Consider the following 19,740-nt stretch of genomic DNA (forward strand, 5'->3'; position numbering starts at 1 on the left):
TGGGTGTAGCTCTGACCTTCAGCACAGTTTGGGCTTGGAGAGCTGTGGGGAGGGAGGGAACCACGATGGAGCAAACAAGGAGAGGCAAGAGTGGTTTCCTGTCCTAATTTTGGCTTAGGTAGCACGAGCAGCCTAATGGCAGGGATGGGACCATCCACACACAGAACCTGTGTTATATCACAGACACATCCTTTATCCTTCCCAGCATCACACCCTGCACAGCAGGGAACAAGGGGAGCCTGAAAGGCAACAACCAATTCTTCCTTTTTTTTCTTTCCCATTTTTCTCTTCCTCTAAACTCCGAGTAATAGATACAAATAGCTGCTCTCCTGCAAACGATGTTTGAACTGAGGCTGCCAGGAAATGAAGGGGGCCTGTAGAAGGTTGTTCATTAGTCCTGCCTTCTTTATGAGCTTCTTCAGTCCCAAAGCCAGATGGGTGTGGGAATGCAGCAGAACAGGGGACTCGTGTGCTCAAAGAAATGACAGGATCCAGCCCTGCGAGGAATTCCTACCCCATCCCTTCAGATTATGGGGTTAATTAATACCAGTTAATTAATGATGTGTCAATCACCATGCGGTGAGGAAAGCTGCCCCTCAGGGTGATAAGCATGAAGGCCTTCCCTGGAGAAAGCCCTTGTGACAATTTCTGCGAAGCCTCGAAGAGGATGTTTTAATCCCTTTATCTCAGGATTCACTTCTGGCGAGAGCCAGACTCTCACAGGAAACCACCTAGCCGAGGTAGTTAAAGAAATAATTGCTGTGCTGTTGCCTTCAAGGTGATTCCCTGGAGGACACAGGGCAGTGGCAGTTGCCAGGGCTGAGAGCATCTCAGAAACAGCCTTGTCCTCGCTGATGGAGTAGCAGGAGCCTGGGGCAGAATGTGGGGCATCATCTCTGCTGTGAAACACCCCGTGCCCATGCCAGACACCCCACGTGCCTGCTCTTCCCAGGGTAACTTGGGCAGGGACTGGCATTTGGACAGGAGTGCTGAGGAGCTCTGCTCGCCTTCCCCTCTGCCAGCTGAGCATCCCAGGCTCTTGGCTGCCAGGACAGCCAGCCCATCTGCTCGCTCGGCACGCTGCCCGCTCACAAGTTGTCAGACAATTTCACGGCTGCCAAAAGAACCTGGACTTGAATAGGTGGCCTGGATATGCTGCAAAATCCATCTCCTCTGGCTGGCTGCTAACAGAGCAGGGCCTGTCTGTGCTCACAGTGCCCGGAGGAGCTGTGGGCTCGCTCTGGACTGGCACTGCCCCTCCACGCTGCAGCAGGAGAGCTCTGCCATGCTCCAGGCAAAGCAGCAATGCCCTGAGTGCTACTGCAGCACAGAAAAACCAGCTTCTGTACCAAAATAGCCAGTGCACGCCAAGATGACTTCAAGGCACAAAAGCCTGACTCTTGGAAGCAAAGCACGAGTGGAGCAGAAACCCCCACAGCTCCCCACAGGCAGAGACAAGTAGGTCAGGCAGAGCAAAAAAAGGCATGTTTTGGGCTAAAATCCCAGTTACCCTCCTCTTGTACCTGAGAGGCTGCAAAAAAAGCCTTGGAGCTGGCTCTGGGAATAGGGAAATTAGACAGGCAATGGGAAAAGCACTCTGCCCTCCTGGTGGCATGGGGTCAAGCTGAAGGGACAGCTGCTGTCCCCACCTTTTCCGGGGCTGGCACAAACCTTTCCTGCTACACCCCATCCTTCTGCTGCCACCAACTCCCAGCCCCACATTTCAGTGCAATAGAGACAAACAGGATTTTGCTGTCAGTTGTCTGCCATTGTCAGCCCAGAAGGCAGAGCTGGCGCTGGAACTGCAGCACTGCTCTCCCTCCTCTTGGCTGGGCTCACTCAGGGCCCTGACACAAAACCTGGGTCTGCAACATGAAAGGCTGAAAAATCTCTGTGCTTTATGTCCTGAGAATCAGATTTTCTGCTTAATAAACCCCCTAAAGAATCAGATGCAAAAGAGGTTTGTTTGAAAATTTTGGCTGGGTTATCCTAGCATGGTGATTCAAACAGGCACAGAATGCAAGGGAACACAAATATCCTGGGTCAAAATTCTCTTCTTGTGTATCATGAAATAGACTCAAACTAGATACAAGTCATTCATACTGGAAACTAAAGAAAATTATACCAATTACTGCCAGATTTCCCATTAAACCTACAGATTTATTTAACAGCTTGGTATCTTTTGCTGCTTGCTGCCAGCTAATCAAAGCAGTTTAAAATCCATACCAGCGTTTGCCTAGCTGAGGTTTGTGTGCAATATTTCTGCCATTACAGGTCTCCATGGCCAGCCATGGCATGATGTGTCCTCTGGCCAGGTGAACACCGTGGCATGAGGAATTTGGGCTACCAATTAGCAAGGTTTACAAAAGGGCCTGAAGTGCTAACAGGATCAGCTGGATGCTGCTGCTGAGAACAGTATCTGGCTTATGTGCTGGCTGGGGGTGTTTTATTACCCACAGCACATAATCCTGCACTTTAAGCTGCTTCTATTTACAACAGTTTTGCTGTCCCCCCGCTACTCTCCAGCTCCCACACATTTGCAGATGCTACTTACTCCGGGCTTCTGCTACTTCTTCACATGCAAATGAGTCTTTCAGGCTTTCTCACTTTTATTTACCCACATGCAGAACACTACAGCAGGGTGGAAAATTATAAATTAAGAAGAAAAGTTCTAAGATTATTGAACTAGACACTGAAAAGGGGAAAAAAATAAAACCTCAGAAATGTTCAGTGTGCCCTAAATCTGTGTTATTAACAGCTATTATGGCTATTTGAAACACACTTCTTTTTTTGTTTATTTGCAGCAGTGAGTCACCCAAAGCCCCATGCCAAGGGTGTAATTTGGATTTGTGCTGTGCCCTCTCTCCTAAGCTTTGCCAAAATATTCATGTCTTGACCTGCAAGACTCTGTTACTTTGGCTGTGGGTCTGTCCTGAAGGTCACACCACCTTTGCACTGTCACTGACCACGGGACTGTGCTGCCTGACCTGGTGACCTCGGGACAAGCTGGACACAGCTCCTCCATCCCACACTTGCTGTTTCATCAGATCCATTTCACTGCTGCTTATCTCCTGCCCCTTTGGACAGGCAGCAGCCATAACTCAAAAACCTCTGGAAATGTTGAGGGCTTAAATGAGCTGACAAACTTCAAACAAAGCTTGGCTCAAGTGGCCAAATCCTCTCTGCCTCCTCCAAAGCGTTGGGGATCCCCAGAGCTATCTCTGTGTGAGATAAAGACCAGGGGCAGAGAAAGAGCAATTTAGCTCCACAAAACATCCAAAAATAACTCCTCCCAAGGGGTGAGATGAGCACGGTGCAACTCATCTTCAGGACAAAGCTGTGTGTGCTGCTCCAGAGAGAAAACAGCCTCAGCCTGTGGTTTACGCCACAAGTCTTGCACAAATCATTTTCCCCTCCCTGAATTTCAGTCTCTGGGGCCTAGTTTAAGGATTATAAATTGCAGAGAAACGGAGACAAATTCCCATGGAATGTTTCAGGGTAGCAGTATCTGCATATCCCACCAAAAACATTGTGGACACATTTTTTTTTTGCTCAGATTTACTAGGATATCTTACCTCAGTGCTCCACCAGTTCCCCTGTGTGCCAAGCCCTGTTACTCAGCAGTAAATTACAGACTATGCATTTCATGCCAGCCCTTCCCTCAATAATGTTTGCTGCTTTTCTGCGCCGTTGATACATGGTAAACTGTGTGAAGTAAGGAACTGAGGAGCTAAAGTGCCTCTCTGATTAAAAGACAAAGCCACAGGACTGCACTTCTTGGTACGCAGAAAATTAAAGTGAAGAAGTGGCTTGATTAAAATCAGACACTGAAGATGGTTCTTTCCTAATATACTGTGGTAATGTAAAAAAAAAAAAAGTTAGCTGCTGCAATAACTGCCTTTTAAAGAAAAAATAAACACCAGCGTGTCTTTGTTCCCAAAGACTAATTAGCAGGATTCTGCAAGCACCTAGAAGGCAGCTAATCAAGCAGAGACAATTCTGTACTGTAAAATGTGACTGCAGACCCAGGTCTCCCTTCAAATAGTGATAGGGGCAGGTACAGGCAGCACCTGTGGCCATTTGTGTCTGTGTAAGACAGGAACAAAAATAGATATTGAGCATCCTGTTCTCATCTGCCGAAAACAGCCCACCAAATGAGCCAGAGAAAAATGCAAGGCTGGAAGGCTGTGCAAAAAAACCCCCAGTGACAGAGACCATGGGGTTGGCATTTCTGTGAGCTGGAGAGCAAATTGTTCTCTGTCAGGAGCTGGAGATGCCATGGAGAGAGGCAACTGTCAAGGGAGAGGGATTTTGGGGATAATTCAGCAGCATGGTGGATGGCAGCTTCCCAGTGCAGGGTGGGATGGGGCTGAGCCCCATGGACATGGTGATATCCAACAAATCAGCCCTGGTTTTAGGGGGAAGGTCTGGTCCCTCCCACCCCTGGGACTCACAATGTCCAGTCCTGGCTTCCAGCAGATCCTGCCTGGCTCCAGGGGGGAATAATCCAGGGCAGCTCAGCTTGGGACAGCACAGCAGAGCTGCTGCCCAGAGAGAGGGAAGGAGGTTTGTCTTCCCCTTCCTGGCTGCTGGCAAGGTGAAATCTGCTGTCACAGATCCCTGCAGATCCTAATCCAAACAGACACCCTTTGAGCTACCTGGACTTGCAGACTTTGACTCTGGGGTCACTCCATAAACAAGTTTGCAGAATTTGAGAACAAATTGCTCCTGAGCTGGATGGGATTGATCAATATTCCGACCAGCAGCTGCTGAGCTGTGGCAAGGGGAAATGCAGTGCACAGTGGCAGACAGAGAGTGGATTTCAATGCTGTCCAGGGCCATCAGTCAGCCTCAATCCTGATCCAGCTCCCCTTGAAGTCACCACAAATTTTCCAATCTGCATAAATGAGATTTGGACCAGAGGCACTGCTGAGTCCTGAAACACAATTTGCACTGAAATACTGAAGAGGTCTGATCTGATGAACAGGATTAGTTATAAAAGAGAAAAACAGTTCATGCATAATATACCAAAAGTTAAAGAGCTAAAGTACTACACAGCAACCTCCAGTGTCCTTATTTAGGACCACATTCAGATGTCATGCACTTTAAATATCAAAGGATATAATTCATCCAGTTAACTCCAGATTTATTCCTGATATAAGTACAATCAAATCTGCCTATCAGTCTCATTCAGGTAAACATTTCAGCAGGGATTTGCCTGGCAAGGGTTTGAATGCCCTTAAAAAGCCCCAAATCTCATAGATGAGGCCCATAGAATACCTGATTACTGATTATTCCTTCCAGCAGCAAAGAAAGCATTTCTTCTTCGTAATATAACGAGGCAGCATTCCTTGCAATTTTAAAATACTCCTGCATTAACTGAGTTCTGGGATTGCCAGTTTCAACCTTTCCAACCAGTTTATTCAACCCTAGGTCTCCAGTAACCCACCTTGCACAGAACCAGTGACTGGCACAGCAACACTGCTTAAGCCAAGGGACAAACCGCAGTGGCTGGGCTGTACTTTGACCACTGACTGCCCACTTGGGTTTCACACAGCACATTCCAGAGGGCCAAAGTGCTAATCCTGGAAGGCTCCTAGCAAAGCAGCTACTGGATGCACATCTCACTTCTCTAGCTGCTCAGAGAAAACATTGCAATTTGATTTAATTGCTGTGTTGACTTATAACAGTATGTTTATACTGGATGCCTGCCAGCTCACATGCAACAGGTTGGCAAAACGTATTTCCTCAAAACAGCATGAGATGCAGTGTAATAAGGAAAGCAATCTTTCAGGCAGCCTCGATTCTGGAGTTCATTTCAACTCCTCTGACTTGGAAGCAGTGCTGCCACTGCAGAAGGATTACAGCACCCTAATTGATATGATAATCAAGCCTGGAGGCTGCACTTCCCAGGTACAACAGCCCCAGCTTCAGAAAGGGAGTAGAACTGTAGGAAATGAAAGTGATTAACAGTTGTTTGTATTAAGGGGATTGTTTGGACTATTTAATATCCCTATCAAAGGATGCATTATTTGTTGAACAGTCCTAAAAGCAAATCAAAGAGAAACTTGAAGAATGTTGCTAATCCTTTGTCACTAAGTATGACATCTAAAAGCCAGTGAAAAGCTGTGCTTTGCCAATTGAAACAAAAATCACAGAATCATTTAATAATTTAAATTGGGAAAGACCCCAAAGATAACTGAGTCCAACCACTAACACAGCACTGCCAAGCCCAACTCTTAACCCAGCACAGTGCTCACCTCTGAACCACATCCCCAGGTGTCACATCCACATCCCTGAGTGCCAATAGTCATTTTCCTATGACCTTGGCTGCTCGATTTCAGCCCAGCTAACAGCAACTCTGTCTTTGAGCCTAAAGATAGCTAGAAGAACATGGCAGAATCTGAAAGGTGGGTGTGCTTGTTTCCCTCCTGTGACTGCCAGCAGGTTTTGTGGCTGGCACTGGGATGGGTCAGGGCTCTGAAGGCTGCAGGAAGCTGGAGATTTGCTGAAGCAGCAGCAAATTTCAAGAGAGTTAGTGAGGGCCAAAGTTACAAATAACGTGGTCAGCAGTGTTTGATCACTTAATGAATGAGATGCCTGCCTGTGATTCAAGGGGACTGGATTTTGCAACCCCAAAAGCCTCTTCTGGCCTGGTATCCCCATAATACTAATGGATTCTACTTTATTAAAGACTTCAACTGCAAACTTCATCTATTGGAAAAACAGTCATGTGGCTCTTTCTAATTCTGTACTGTGACTTGCAAAAGCAGAGTAAAAGAAAGGAGATGTTAAAAATATCAAGTAAAATCTAAAGTTGGAACAGAACCAGCTTTTATCTGTTCAGTCAAAAGTGAGTTCACTAGATACAGTAGTATTTCTTTGAATGGAACAAATAAGCCTCAAAGATTTTATAATGAATACCCCTTGTACACGTTTGTACAATGCAGTCTATAAAAATGGGAATGAGAGATGTTGTTCTTAAACACAGACCACAGGACACTTTTCTCACAACTCCGATAACAAGATATAATTTTCTATTTGATCCTATTTGGCTTTTCCATAAGGAACTGTAAAAACCTCTCTCAAAATCCTGGCACCAGTGCCTGCAAGAGGAATCCTAACACTAGCTCTGCTGGAGCAGAATTTCCCTCTTCAAGAATAAAGCTTTGGGAGGAAAAAAATGGCCTGTTGGTTTTGTGGCTGAGCCAGCTATTTAACTCCACAAGCCAGCAGAAACAAAGGGAAACCAAATAAAACTACAAAGCTACAAATGTTCCTTTTGGAGAAATGAGCCAAAACTCTTTGACATTTATGGCTCTACCCATCCCTACCTGATAAGCCATACAGAAAGCTGCAACTGCAGATATCAGCAATCACATAAATAAATTTTATTATGCTGTATGTACAATACTAGTACAGTTAGATACACTAATCATGGGAGGAGGGGAGGTTGCTATTTTTTTCCTGTCCCATATGGTAATAATTTTGTATGATTGAACTGTTATGAGCTAAATAAAAGTACACATTAACTGTAAGATACATTGCAAACACATTAAATCTTCCCAGGAGTTTTAGCAAATACGTGCTTTTTCTATCATGCATTTGGAATTAGTAAAGGAGTCTACACTGGGCCATAGGATTTATAAATAGATTTGGCTTCCTCTGCAATACTTTATGGGCAATTATTTCAGAAATGAAGATGCAGAGCCACGAATAAATAAAATAATTGCAGCTGATCAGGCTTTATTTACTGCTGTCACATTTCCCTGACTGCTACACTTCCCTCCTTCATTTGCCCCACTAGCCTGAATCAATGACCAGATGAAGAGCTGTCAGTTAATGTCAAACACAGAGCACAAAAGATGCCAAAGGCTGATTCTCATTTCCCCATTTCCAAATTCTGCCTGGGCCTTTCCGGAGCTGGCTTGCTCCCTGGATAAATTCAACGTGGAATTGGGAGGCTGGGAAAGGGCAGAGGCAGTCAGATGAGCTCTGCAGTGTGTTCAGCAGTTTTCCAGGGAGCACATGCTGCTGTGACTGACCTGCCAAAGGTCTGGAGAGCTCCCCTGCCATGAGCAGGTCAGGGAAGGGCTGGCATGGTCCTTCCTGTCTGCTGCAATCCCACTCAAACAGGAATTCATTCCATGTGGAGGATGCTGAGCTATGTGTAGCAAAACCAGCTTTCCAGGCAATTCCAGTGAATCAAATCCAAGCAGAGAGTGGCTTCATATCTACATAACACCTCCTGTGTACCTCACACCATGCAGCTCTCAGTACCTGAGATCTCAGACAGGGAGGGAAACTCTGCATTATCAATATTCCTTGGGATCAGCCCTGAAATCCTACACTCAGCCCTGTCTAACAGTCGTGTCACCTGAGGTTCATGAAGAAGGTTGCTTGTCTGAAGATTATCAACTCGTGAGGAAAAACAGTGTAATTTGTGCTGCATTGAAAAGCCGTGGAGCTGAAAACACAGAAACAACAGAAACACACAGGATGCACCAAGTGGAGACAACCTGACTACCCAGTGAGCAATGACCTGATCTCACAAGCAGCCACCAGGATGATGTTTAATGGCTCTCAAATGAAACTCTTAAGAAAAAAAAAGTCCTGATGAGCAGAAATGTCTGGTCCTGATCTGTGAGCTCTTGAGAGCCTCCTGTCTGTCCATCTTTGTGAAACCTGGATCTAGAGGATATTGCATAAAAAAGAGGGAGCACAGGAAACAGTCTGTAAGTTGCCTAGGACCTGAAGAAGATCCTACAAGCAGGAGTCTCCTAGATTTAAAGCCTGTTTTTTATTTTTATTTTTTTATTTCATTCTAGGTTGGCTATTTCTATATCAAGAAATGATGCTGCAAACCTCTCCAAAACTTTGTCAACCACAGTCCATAAGCTGGAGAAAGAGGCCAGTGAGACCAGATGCCAAAGGAGGTAGGAAGATTTATGCTAGCTGAGCATCTGGCTCCCTGTTCCCTCTTATCAGAGTGAAAACAAATGCTTGCAAACACCCTTATTCAAAATCACTAGTGTGTCCAGCCACGCTCAGCACAACTGCAGCAGAGCTGCTCCTGGAAGCTGTGCTGCCTGGAAAAGCAGCTGCTGAATGCTTCTTCCAGGGCTTTATGCAGTGCAAAGAGCAGTGAGAAAACAGGGTGTTGCTGCCCCTCGAATCAAGCCCAGGGAAAGATTAAGACATCATTTTCTGTTATTTTTCTAGCAGGTGGTAGTAATTGCTTCCACACAGGAACGTGGCTACACCTCTGCTGTCATCCATCATCTTGCTGAGGCTGTGCATTGTGCAGTATTTTGATTTGACCTCATTAGCATTCTCAGAATTACAATGTCATACCAATGATAAAGACTGAGATTATCTGCCTCTGAGCAAGTGGAGAAGGAACAAATCACACACTGTGTAAAAAGCCAACAGCACTGTGTAAAAAGCCAACAGCACAACCACAGCTCTGCCAAATACCCAAAGGTTGCCTGAATCCCCCTGGTCCTTGATTTTGCAAGTGGGACAAGACATGGTTAGGAATTGTTCCTGTATGCATCAAACTTGCAGATAAAGGGGATGGGCTCATGCACTGGTGATCTAAACTCTCAGGGAGAGCACAGGGAGAGGAAGGGCAGCTGTTGGAGTTGATGTTCTCTGGTACCACCTTCCCCCTGAGCTGTCAGTGCTGTCTGTGCTTCCTCCAGCCTCTCCCAGGAAAGCAGTGAGCCACTAGAAACATGGGGAAATTTGTGTGCAATTTGGGAAACTACTCAGAGGCATCTTGGCTTTGTACAAATGCCTTGTGCTGCCTGGAAATTCACAGGGTTTTCTGGTGATTCCCAGGATAGAGGCACAGAGAGAGGATTCCTGCTCAAACTTTGGCTGAAGGAAAGTCAGACCATTTTTTTGGCCCTTCTGGCAGCCAGATAAAATCAAGTCAAATCTGTACTTGTCTGAAGTCACTCTATAGCAAAATCTGTAGTGAAACAGGGAATTTCTCAGTCTCCAGCCAGCAGCTTCCCCCCTGAGCTGTGCTCCCCACTGCAGCTCTAACTCAATGCCAACACATATTCCAAACCACTCATTCCCAGTTACTTTAGTCTTCTATGGACCATCTTAGAGGAAATTAACTGAGCTTCCCTACAGTGGAAACCAAAGAAGGAAATGAATATATTATGCCAGTGGTACCCTTGACACAGATACTGTGTAGCTCCATTAAACATTTTGCAGCCCCAAGAGTCTTTGCTAAACCCTCTACAATAAGCATGGAGTCATTTTCCTTCTTACGACACAAACATCCAGGTCAGGATCCAGGAGTCTGGTTTGTATCTGAATGACTTCTCTCATCTCAGTGGGACCCAGGGAGGCACAAATTAAGGCTCCATAATCCTAGTCCTTCCCCTTTCTCTCCAGAGTCATTACCTTGCAGTACCACTCTTGGATAAACTCATTTTCACAGACTCAGCATAGCCCCAGCCAAATGACTAATACAACTCTTTACTGCAAACAACAATAAATCAACTGATTAAATTCTAATTTATCAGACAAATACTCTTTAGCTCTTCCCAAAGCTGTTCTGAATTATCTCTCTTGTCTGGCCATATTCCAGAGGAGCACTGACTCTAGATAAAGCTCAGACCTGTGGAATAAGTTTACATAAGGTAGAAATGCTGAAAACATCCCGTATTTATGATGGGAGATTTCACAGAAATCAAAGTGAATAACATTTCTAGAAGACTGTAATGTCTCTGAAGCCTCCCCAGCATCTCTGCCAAAGACCACTCTAGCAGGACAAGGTATTGACAGACCCTGAAGCTCCAGGCTCAGCAGCAAGGCTCAGGAACCAGACACATTAACCTTGCCAGATTCTACAGCAAACTTTGAACAGCCTAGAAAATGGCCACTCCACCACAATTTCACTTCAAATCACAGACTTGTTTGACTTACTTCATTGGTTTAAACAATGCTTGTCCATAGTTCTGGAATGTCATGATCAGCTTCAGCTGGGTGCCTCCTGATTTCATTGCTGCAGGGAAAAAACACAAAACAGCTTTAAAAGGAGACATGTGGATCTACTTACACTCATCTTCCTTGAAACCAAATCATATCTATTTTTCTCTGTATCAGTTCAGCACTGTGGTATCAGAGCATCAAACAGGGTGATCCCAACAGATTATTTGGCAGAGTTCAGGGAAGGGCTTTGAGCTGTGACCAGGACTAAATGTGGGTTGTATCTCCTGACACTTTGTCATCTTCTCCTGCCCACTGTGGGCTCCATAAGCACCCAAATGAACAGCACAGGTAGGAGCAGACCACTGGAGTCTTGTTTTCTCCAAATCCTATTGCTTTTGGGGTCCCTTTTAACCAGGGACACACTGGGAAAGGAGAGGGGAGTGCTTTCAAAGGCAACTGCAGCTGGGAGGAACAGCCCAATGCACAGCAGACATCTCCTTAATTAAAAGGAAGAGCAGACACTGTGGCAATCTCTGATCTGTGCTGCAGTTTTAATAAGTGTTTCTGAGCAGCAGAGATATGTAAATTCACCTCCTCTGTGCACAAGGGAGAGGAATCCAAGCCCAGACATTAACTCCAAGGGGTCCCAAGGTGGTTCACACAGGAGGGCAGAGCTGTGCAGAGCAGGACCCTGGCTTGGCTGAGAGGGCAGGAGAGGACATGTGGAGGCAGCAGGGACAGTGCAGGTGACAAGGACAGAGCCTCACGTGGCTTTGCTAACCTCCCAGCTGGGAGCTAATGGCAATTTAGGACAGTTACTTATTCATACCAGTCTGGAATACTTGGACAATATCACACTAATAGCGAGATTCTAGTGTCTTTAAAATTAGGATTTTTGTTTTTAGTATATATAAGAATTCATAAAAATGCATTTTACTTGATGATAAGGCTACTTAAAAAAGATAGACATATACATAAAAAAAAAAAAAAGCTGCTTTTCTACTGCCTCAATCAAAAGTGTTCTAATAAATGGAATGACCTCCAGCCTGACTCCTAAATGCAGCTCTGTGTTGGGAAGGCAGGCTGTGGCCAGCAGGGCTGTGTGGATGAGGCAGTCCTTTAAAGATGCTTTCTACAAATCATCAGATAATCAATCCCTTTCTTTGAGTTATGACAAAACCCATGTCAGCTGGAGAACTCCATAAATGTCAAGTTATCTTGCTCTGTAAATTCTGGCTGAGAGCTGCCCTTGTTCCACCTATGTAGCTTGTACATGTTTTTTGTCTAACCAATGCCATTAGCTGCACATCCTTCTAATTACTCATCTCTGTGCCTCATCACTGATAGGTCATCAACTCTCTTTCTGCACTTGTAATCTATATTTTTGCAACAAAATGCTATGCAAATCTGGTCAGTGTAATTACACTTCTAGAATGAAATCCCTCCTGCCCTGCTGTTTTGCTGATCCCAGCCTTTCCTTGCCTTTCCACTTTATCCCAAAGGAACAAATAAATAATTAGAAATTACAAGGCATTAAGCAATTTGCTCTGACCAGGTAAAGCAGAAGCACACAGTCACCACCACAGGCATGGGATTTCATAGAAACATGGAATCACAGAATGGTCTGGGTTGGAAGGGACCTTAAAGATCCACTAATCTACACCCCTTGCCATCACAGCAATGCAAAGAAGAAGCAAAAAAAGGATGTCTCAGCACACCCTTTTCTAAGCACAGGGTTTCAGATACCAAAAGCACTGGTTTCTCAGCAAATTGAATCCACTCAACAGATAATGATTTTGTTAGCAGCCAAACTCAGCAGCGAGGATGTCATCACCAAGCAGGGAAATGTATGAAGAAGATTAACAATTCAGAATAATTCCTCCATGAGACACGAAAGCCTGGTTTCCTGTCAGAAGGAATTGAGCTGAAGTAAGACAAAAGCATCTCCCTCTTCTTTTTAAATCCATCTCATTGTATTGCCTTAATTGGTTGCACCAGGAGCCTCACCCCAACACAAGTTTTGCTGGCATGAGTTGTTCCTCTGCTGCTGCTGGGAGCAAACTTTGGAACTCTGAAAACCAGAGGAGGACATTGGTGGGAATTGTGTCCCATTGTGGTCTACAGCAGGGCATGGTGGAACCCACATGGATCACAGAAAACAACCCATGCCAGAGCTCCAGCTTGGCTTCCCCCCATCATCCAGACCCACTGGTGCAGCTATTCCCACTTTGTCTGCTCCTCCAGGGACACAGATGTGATGGCCAGGCTGGGCCACCCTCCAAATGCAGGCTGGTTAGAGCCCAGCATTGTCATCCCTGCAGAGATGGAAACACCTAAGCTTGGACTGTTCTTTTGAGCTTGACAAGACCCTTGCTGTACCTGCAAACTAAGCAGCCTTGGAGCAGCCCAAGGTGCCCTAATTTTGGGAATGGCAATGCCAGATCTCACTGGAGTTGATCCACTCTAGGTCAGATCACTTCCCCTGCCCTAACTCAGAATCATACCTGCACACTGGCTTCCCTCTCATTTTCTGAGCTGTACTCCTCCAGGAACTCCCTTTCCTGCTCAGCCTCAGTTAATCATGTCCCTCTGGCCATTATGGCCTGTCATCTTCCAGGGGTTTATCCCAAACAAACACTGGAGATATCCTTGTGCCTTCACCTACTGCCCACAGGCATTCCTGGAGAATGTCCAGCACCCAGAAGCAGCACATCCAATTTTCCAAGGAGGTGGAGGATGCCACACCATTGCAATCTGTCCCATCTGTGATCAGCAGGTTTAGGGATTTTTACAAAAGCCTTGCAACACAAGGCTGTACTGACTCCAGAGGAACCACTAGTCACACTCTAAATTCACCTTTTTTTTTTTTTTTAAAGTATTTTAATATACTGTAACACCACAGGTCACAAACAGCTCTGTGAAGGCTTTATAAACCTGCTAGCTCACAGCAGGTACTTCAAATCAAGTCTCACACAGCTCCTGGATGTACTGGCACACTGCTAAAAACAAATCCCAATGCCATCATTACTTTTCATCTTCAGGCAATTCACAGCCTCTCTTTTCCCTCCAAAGTAGAAGGAAATGGAAAGCAGCATTAACCTTTCCTGTTAACCCAGTGTAAGGGCTCCAGGGTGTGATCAGAAATCTTCCTAACTTCAGGAGGCTTTGCAAAAAAATTCCCTGAGATATCTTTTTGCTTGAACGTTTGGGATTAGAGTCTTGTCCAAAGATTAGTGAAGCTGGTGGGATTCCTTCTGTTTCCACTGACAGACTTTGGATCAAGCCTGCAAAAATCCCCTCTCCATTTACACCTGTGAACCTCCTGTCACTGCCACATGCTATGTCTGCTACTTGCCCACCTTGTCACCAAGACAATCTTCAATTCCCTCCCTGCACCACAGGCACCATCCAATACAAAAGATGTCCCAGCTATCCTATCTCAGTTTTAAACTGTGTGCTGCAGGGTTCCTGGGTACTCTCTGGCACTAACAATGCTGCCCAGAGGGATTTGACCCAGAGGGATTTGAAATTCCAGCTGGTCTGGCTTTCCAGCTCCTCTGTTTTGCTCCATGATAGCTCTGATCCTACCAATCTGTGGTTTTCTGATGGAGAGTGAGAGTCCCGACAGATCTCTGAACCTTTTCTGATTCTTTTGGTCAGAATCCAACAAACATTTTGAAATGTATTTAATTATGCAGTGTTAAAGCCTGAGAATTGAGATACAGTCACAGTTAACATCTGAAACAGAGGAGGTTCAGATCCATTTTGGATTCCTATTTATGGATCAAGCTTAAATCTAATATAAACATGTTGATTTGCTTTAACAAGTAATGTTCTGCCCCAGGCTAGACATGGCTCTGTACAAGCTGTAAAAAACATATTTTGAAATAAATTCAAGCCCCCATCATCTCTTAATTTGTCCTTGTTTGGCCAATTCTGCTAACTAGTTTTTAAAGGACTTTCTTGGTTTAGTCAAGAAAGTAAAGATTTCTGCAGGGGAAGAGACCTGCAAAATTATTCTTAGGCTTTGCCCTACATTTTAAGTCCACTCCTTTCATCTGCAATTGTACATTAAATCAATCTGTTGACTCTTGGCAGATTCATTGTTTTCTTACACTGTAAATCAAAGGTGCTACATTTCATTGTTTCTCACAAGTTCTCAAAACCACTTCTTCCTTTCCTCCGGATGAAATGTTTACAATTGTCTTCAGAACCAGAATTTACGCTCAATATTTAGTGCCTTGTCTTTTCCTTTCCTCTTTTCTCTCCCTGCCTGGAAGCAGAGTCCACCTCAGGTAATTGCAGCTTTTATTCCCAGCGTGAGCAATCTCACACATTTGCTTTCTAATTACTGCCTGTACAAACTGAAGGCATCACAGATTCAGAAATTACCTCAGTCAGGCAGTGTTTCCAAACCTTTACAACCAGAGAACTTAAAGAATCAAAAACCAAATCCCAGCTAAACAGAGGAATTACAGAGAATCTCCCCTGGACAGTGAGACCAAGGCCACAGTGCCTCTCCAATGCACCATGCCAGAGCTCATGTTAAACTGCTGACAGTGCTGCCACAATTATGCACAGACATCTTGTAAATATGCAAGAAAACAGCTAACTATGGTTATTTATGCATGCAATAAACAGTTATGAAAGGCAAAGGAAATGTGCAATTGCCTGTGCATGTGCTTCTGAAAACCAGGCTTCAGTGCTCAGTGGAAAAACAATTCTCTCCAGGCTCCTATTTATGGCAAGAGGAAATTTTCAGTGAATTAAATCGAATTAAGAGCTATCCCTTTATGCTGAACAAAATGAATAGGAAATATAAATATATATATAGAGAGAGGCAGGGCACAGAAACATCCTGAGCCCGAGGCTGGCTAACCCTGTCCTTTTCCAGGCCAGCTCTAGGTGTCACTGTGGGAGCTGCATGGGATGCTCCTTCCCATCCATGGATTTGTTCCATTTAAACTTTCACATCAAGAAAATGTCACCTTGGTGCTCCCAGCTCTTGGGAATTGCTTCTGTCACCGTTTTCATTTTAAAACACCACTGCACATGACAGAGTTGTGTGAGGAGTTCTAACAGATTTGGGGGATCAGTCTGGTCCCCACTCTGCCCCACAAATAATGCAGGGTGAGCAGAGAAATCACAGCATGGCCAAGAATGCTGTTTTGCTGCAGTTTGGATATAATTGCTGTAGGTATCAGGCAAATCATCTAATTCTGCTAGAGCCAAAGTAAATCTGAACACTGGGAAGAAACTGGATAAAGTAATATCCAGTTTCATCTAATGCATGTAACCCTGTATATTTAATTGCCCTGCTTGCTAAAAGAATCCTGATGACCAGGCATTATCAAGGTTTCAATTTATTTTATACTCCTAAGCTGACATCTTTCCAGCTGCCTTAAAAGGAAAAAAAAAAAAAAAAAAGCAGCAAAAATTGACCGTAAGGAAAAAACTCAAGGCTAATTAGAAGATAAGCAGGAATATGCAAAGAATGTAGCAGCCCTATAAATGTCCTTTGGTCAAGTATATTACTCTTTATTAATCAGCTTACATGCTTTTGAATCCCTCTGCTGCTCTGCAGTAAAGCTGAAAACTGGCAGGAATTACTTTAAAACATGTATTTTTAAACATCCAAAGAATTTGCAACATAAAATATGAGATGCTGCATTGTGCAAAAAATAATTTTTTTAAAAAGTATATTAGCAATATGCTCTTTTTTTCTTTGCAAGCTGACAAAGCTCCTGAATCCCCACAGGGTCAGGCAGTGAATGCTACCACCAAAATTCAGATCCTGGCATCTCTATATTGGCAAAAGTCCCCTTCCAGTTCTATATACTTGATTTTAGACTGGGATTTATGTGTAGGAATATTTCCCAGTCAGTTCCCATAGTGGCCAACAACAACACCAAATACACCTCGTGGTTTAATTCATGGAAATTATCCTGATTCATTGCTAGAAACCATGGCTCTGTGTTTTTGTTAGAGGCATAAGAGGCCCTACCATGCTCTTAAGAGCCTTGTTCAAACATTAACAGAGACAATCCCAAAGGGAATTGCTAATAGCAACCATAAATCTTCCTCTGTGGTCCCATGGCCCTTTCCCCCTATTGATCTGAAAGCTCTCTCAAAATCAGAATTAATGGAAACCCCATGATACATCTGCATGACACATTAGGTGAAATCATGGCCCTGGGGAAGTAAATGGCAAAAACTTCCACTTACGTCAGCGAGGTCAGGATTTCATTCCCATTTTTCATGATAATAATTTTTTGCTGCTAGGCCACCTGTAGCAGAGAGAGGTGAAGCCACATGCCCAGAAGCACAAGTGAACACCAAGCTCAGAAGATCAAGAGAAGAGTGAGAACCGAAAAACTATTTCTTGCTCCTACCTCCCTTTTCCTTCCACCAGCTTCTATGTGCCCACATCCACCTCAGCCATCGCCCTGCTCTGCAGAAGGGGCAGAGTTTGCTGAGTTTGCTCTCCTCCTGAGCTCTGGAGTGCTGAGGAGGTGAGTGGAGATCAACACTCAGCAGCCATGTGGCACAAACTGCTACAGCCAGTGCACTTTGTGTAACCTCGAGAGAAGGGCCAGGAATGGCTCGGTTGGGCATCACCTCTGCCCCTCTGGGGACAGCCTGGCCACTGCCTGGGCACTGCTGCTCTCTGTGGGCACACACTGCATCTGTCCCTCCTCAGGGGATGTGCCCAAGGAGCAGTTTGGCACACATTCACACGTGTCACCCAAGGAGCAGTTCACACACGTGGTACAAGGTGCTGGCTCAGTCCCCATCTGCACGTGCCACTAATATTCCAAAAATTGGTTGGTATTGAGGGCGAGGTCAGGAAAGGTTGTGTCAGGGAGAAAATCACCCGGGCTGTGCCTTACAGTGCCCTTGTCACCCTCCAGAGCAGAGCAGAGCAGAGGAGCATGGGCAGAGTCTGCTGCTACCTGCAGTGTCACCTCTGAGCTGGGGAAGGGAAAACACACAGCGTAATGGTCAAACATAGCCCCCTTAGTGAATTATTCCAATCCAGACTTTCGGGGATGGAAGACCCATCCCAGGTTAATAAACAAGCCCATGTTTGTCATCTCTCCTGAGCTACATGCCCACTGGACCCTTGACTCCATGTGGGATGGCACCTGAGTACCACAAACTGCTTTGTACGAATTGCTGCCCCAGCAGAGCAGTGTGCTGAGCACAGCCAACACACAGCAAGATTCACTGAGCTGAAGGTCCCCTGTGGCATCCTGCATTTCACACCTACTCCATCCCAACCAGCTAAATCAGCCCACTCTCCATGACCAAGGATCTCCTTTATTCCTGCTCAGCAGCTGCTGTGATTCACACAATGGAAAATGTAAACCTTAGGGCTGCTTGAGCTATTCTTGCCCAGGCCATTTCCTGCTGAAGCCAGGGGAATTTTTGCCTTGCAGGGTTAAAGACCTGCTGACCTCATCCCACACTGCCAACACACCATCAGCACTTTCACAGAGCTCCTGCTATTTCATCCCTCTGAAAGGGACTTTGCAACTTTGTGGTCAGCACAAGTAACTTCATTTTCTGCCTGGAGCATGGAAACCACTGCCTGTGCTGCAGCTCCCTACCTCTGGAAACCACGGGGTGTGCACTTGTTTAGTATCCCAGGGCTTCCAGCTAAGGTTGTGTCATGTTTTTCCCTGTGCAGCTAAGCAGCTAAATTCAAGAAGACACACACTGCCATTAAACGACCCTGGAGAAAAGCCCCGAACGGTGTCACCTTGTTTAACCAGAGCCAGAGGTTGACGGGGGCACATCCCCGTTGTGGATTTACAAGCAGAGTAAACAGAGCTGAACTCTGCTCGGCGGGAGGCTGCCTTGCCTGGAGCTCTCTGCCATGCCTGGGGAAGCTGCAGCTCCTGCAGCCGCAGAGCCCGCGGTGCCGGATGCTCCTGCAGCCACTCTGCAGGGCTGCAGGGCAGCCTCTCCTCCTCCCTTGGCGAGGGAAGCACTGCCAGACACTGCCTTTTAAATAATAACCAGCCTGTAATACAAATCTAGCTCGTGCAGGATGCTGTCTACTTTCTGCCAACCCTTTTTTTGTTAGCGTATTTTAAATAACCAAACAGGGCACTTTCAGCCTGATTGTGACTAAAAGGTCTCTGACATGAATGGGGTTTGCCTTGCTGGCAGACTTGGCAATTATTCAGGTGGCAATATCTCTTGATGGTTAGCTGGGAAAATGAGCAGGGAAGTGGGAAAGCAATGTTGTAGGGATGCCGGAGAGAAGCCATGCAAAATATTAATAATCATATAGCAGTGAGATCCTGAGCAAAGAGCAAATCATGATAAAAAAGTAACATATATCCAAACATACCAACACTGGTTATCTTTTGGGAGACAAGGTCTTGTAGTAAAGCCTCAATTGCAGGATTATGTCGGGAATACAACTCGTACCGATTAATGCCAATGTGGAATTTTAACCAGTTTGGGTAGGAGTCTATGGAGGTTTCTCCAGTTGGCAAAAATTCTTCATGCTGATCTTCATTTTGCCTACCACCAAAAAAAAAAAAAAAAAAAAAGAACACAACAAAAACCCAAAGTTGAGGAGAAAGAAATAATGTTACAGTTTGTAACACACGTCAAGAAACAGGGCTTCAAAATGTGACAACTTGGAAAGGCAAAGCTCTACAGAAGGGACAGAGGTTCCTCCTTGCACCAGGAGCCTCCTCCCACCTGGGGCTAATGGGGAGATGGATTCTCACCTCCTCTCATCCTGTCTAATTTAACACCCATGAAAGTCAG

At 45.2% G+C, this 19,740-nt stretch overlaps 1 protein-coding gene across 2 annotated transcripts in view; it reads right to left on the bottom strand.

Annotated features, from left to right (window-relative positions):
- Positions 1-19,740, bottom strand: part of FAM20C (FAM20C golgi associated secretory pathway kinase) — a 105,161-nt gene that overhangs the window by 82,267 nt on the left and 3,154 nt on the right. For both annotated transcript variants that reach the window (XR_014855086.1, XM_085074634.1), the window contains exons 2-3: positions 19,313-19,488; positions 10,948-11,026 (exon numbers count right to left, since the gene is read on the bottom strand). Coding sequence is in view for 1 of the 2 variants with exons in the window: in XM_085074634.1 (XP_084930760.1) it covers positions 10,948-11,026; positions 19,313-19,488 (255 nt within the window). In the remaining variant the exon portion in view is untranslated. The remainder of the gene's footprint in view (positions 1-10,947; positions 11,027-19,312; positions 19,489-19,740) is intronic.

This window comes from Lichenostomus cassidix, chromosome 14, assembly GCF_008360975.1.
Source record: "Lichenostomus cassidix isolate B80296 chromosome 14, HeHo_3.0, whole genome shotgun sequence".
Taxonomy (NCBI): Eukaryota; Metazoa; Chordata; class Aves; order Passeriformes; family Meliphagidae; genus Lichenostomus; species Lichenostomus cassidix.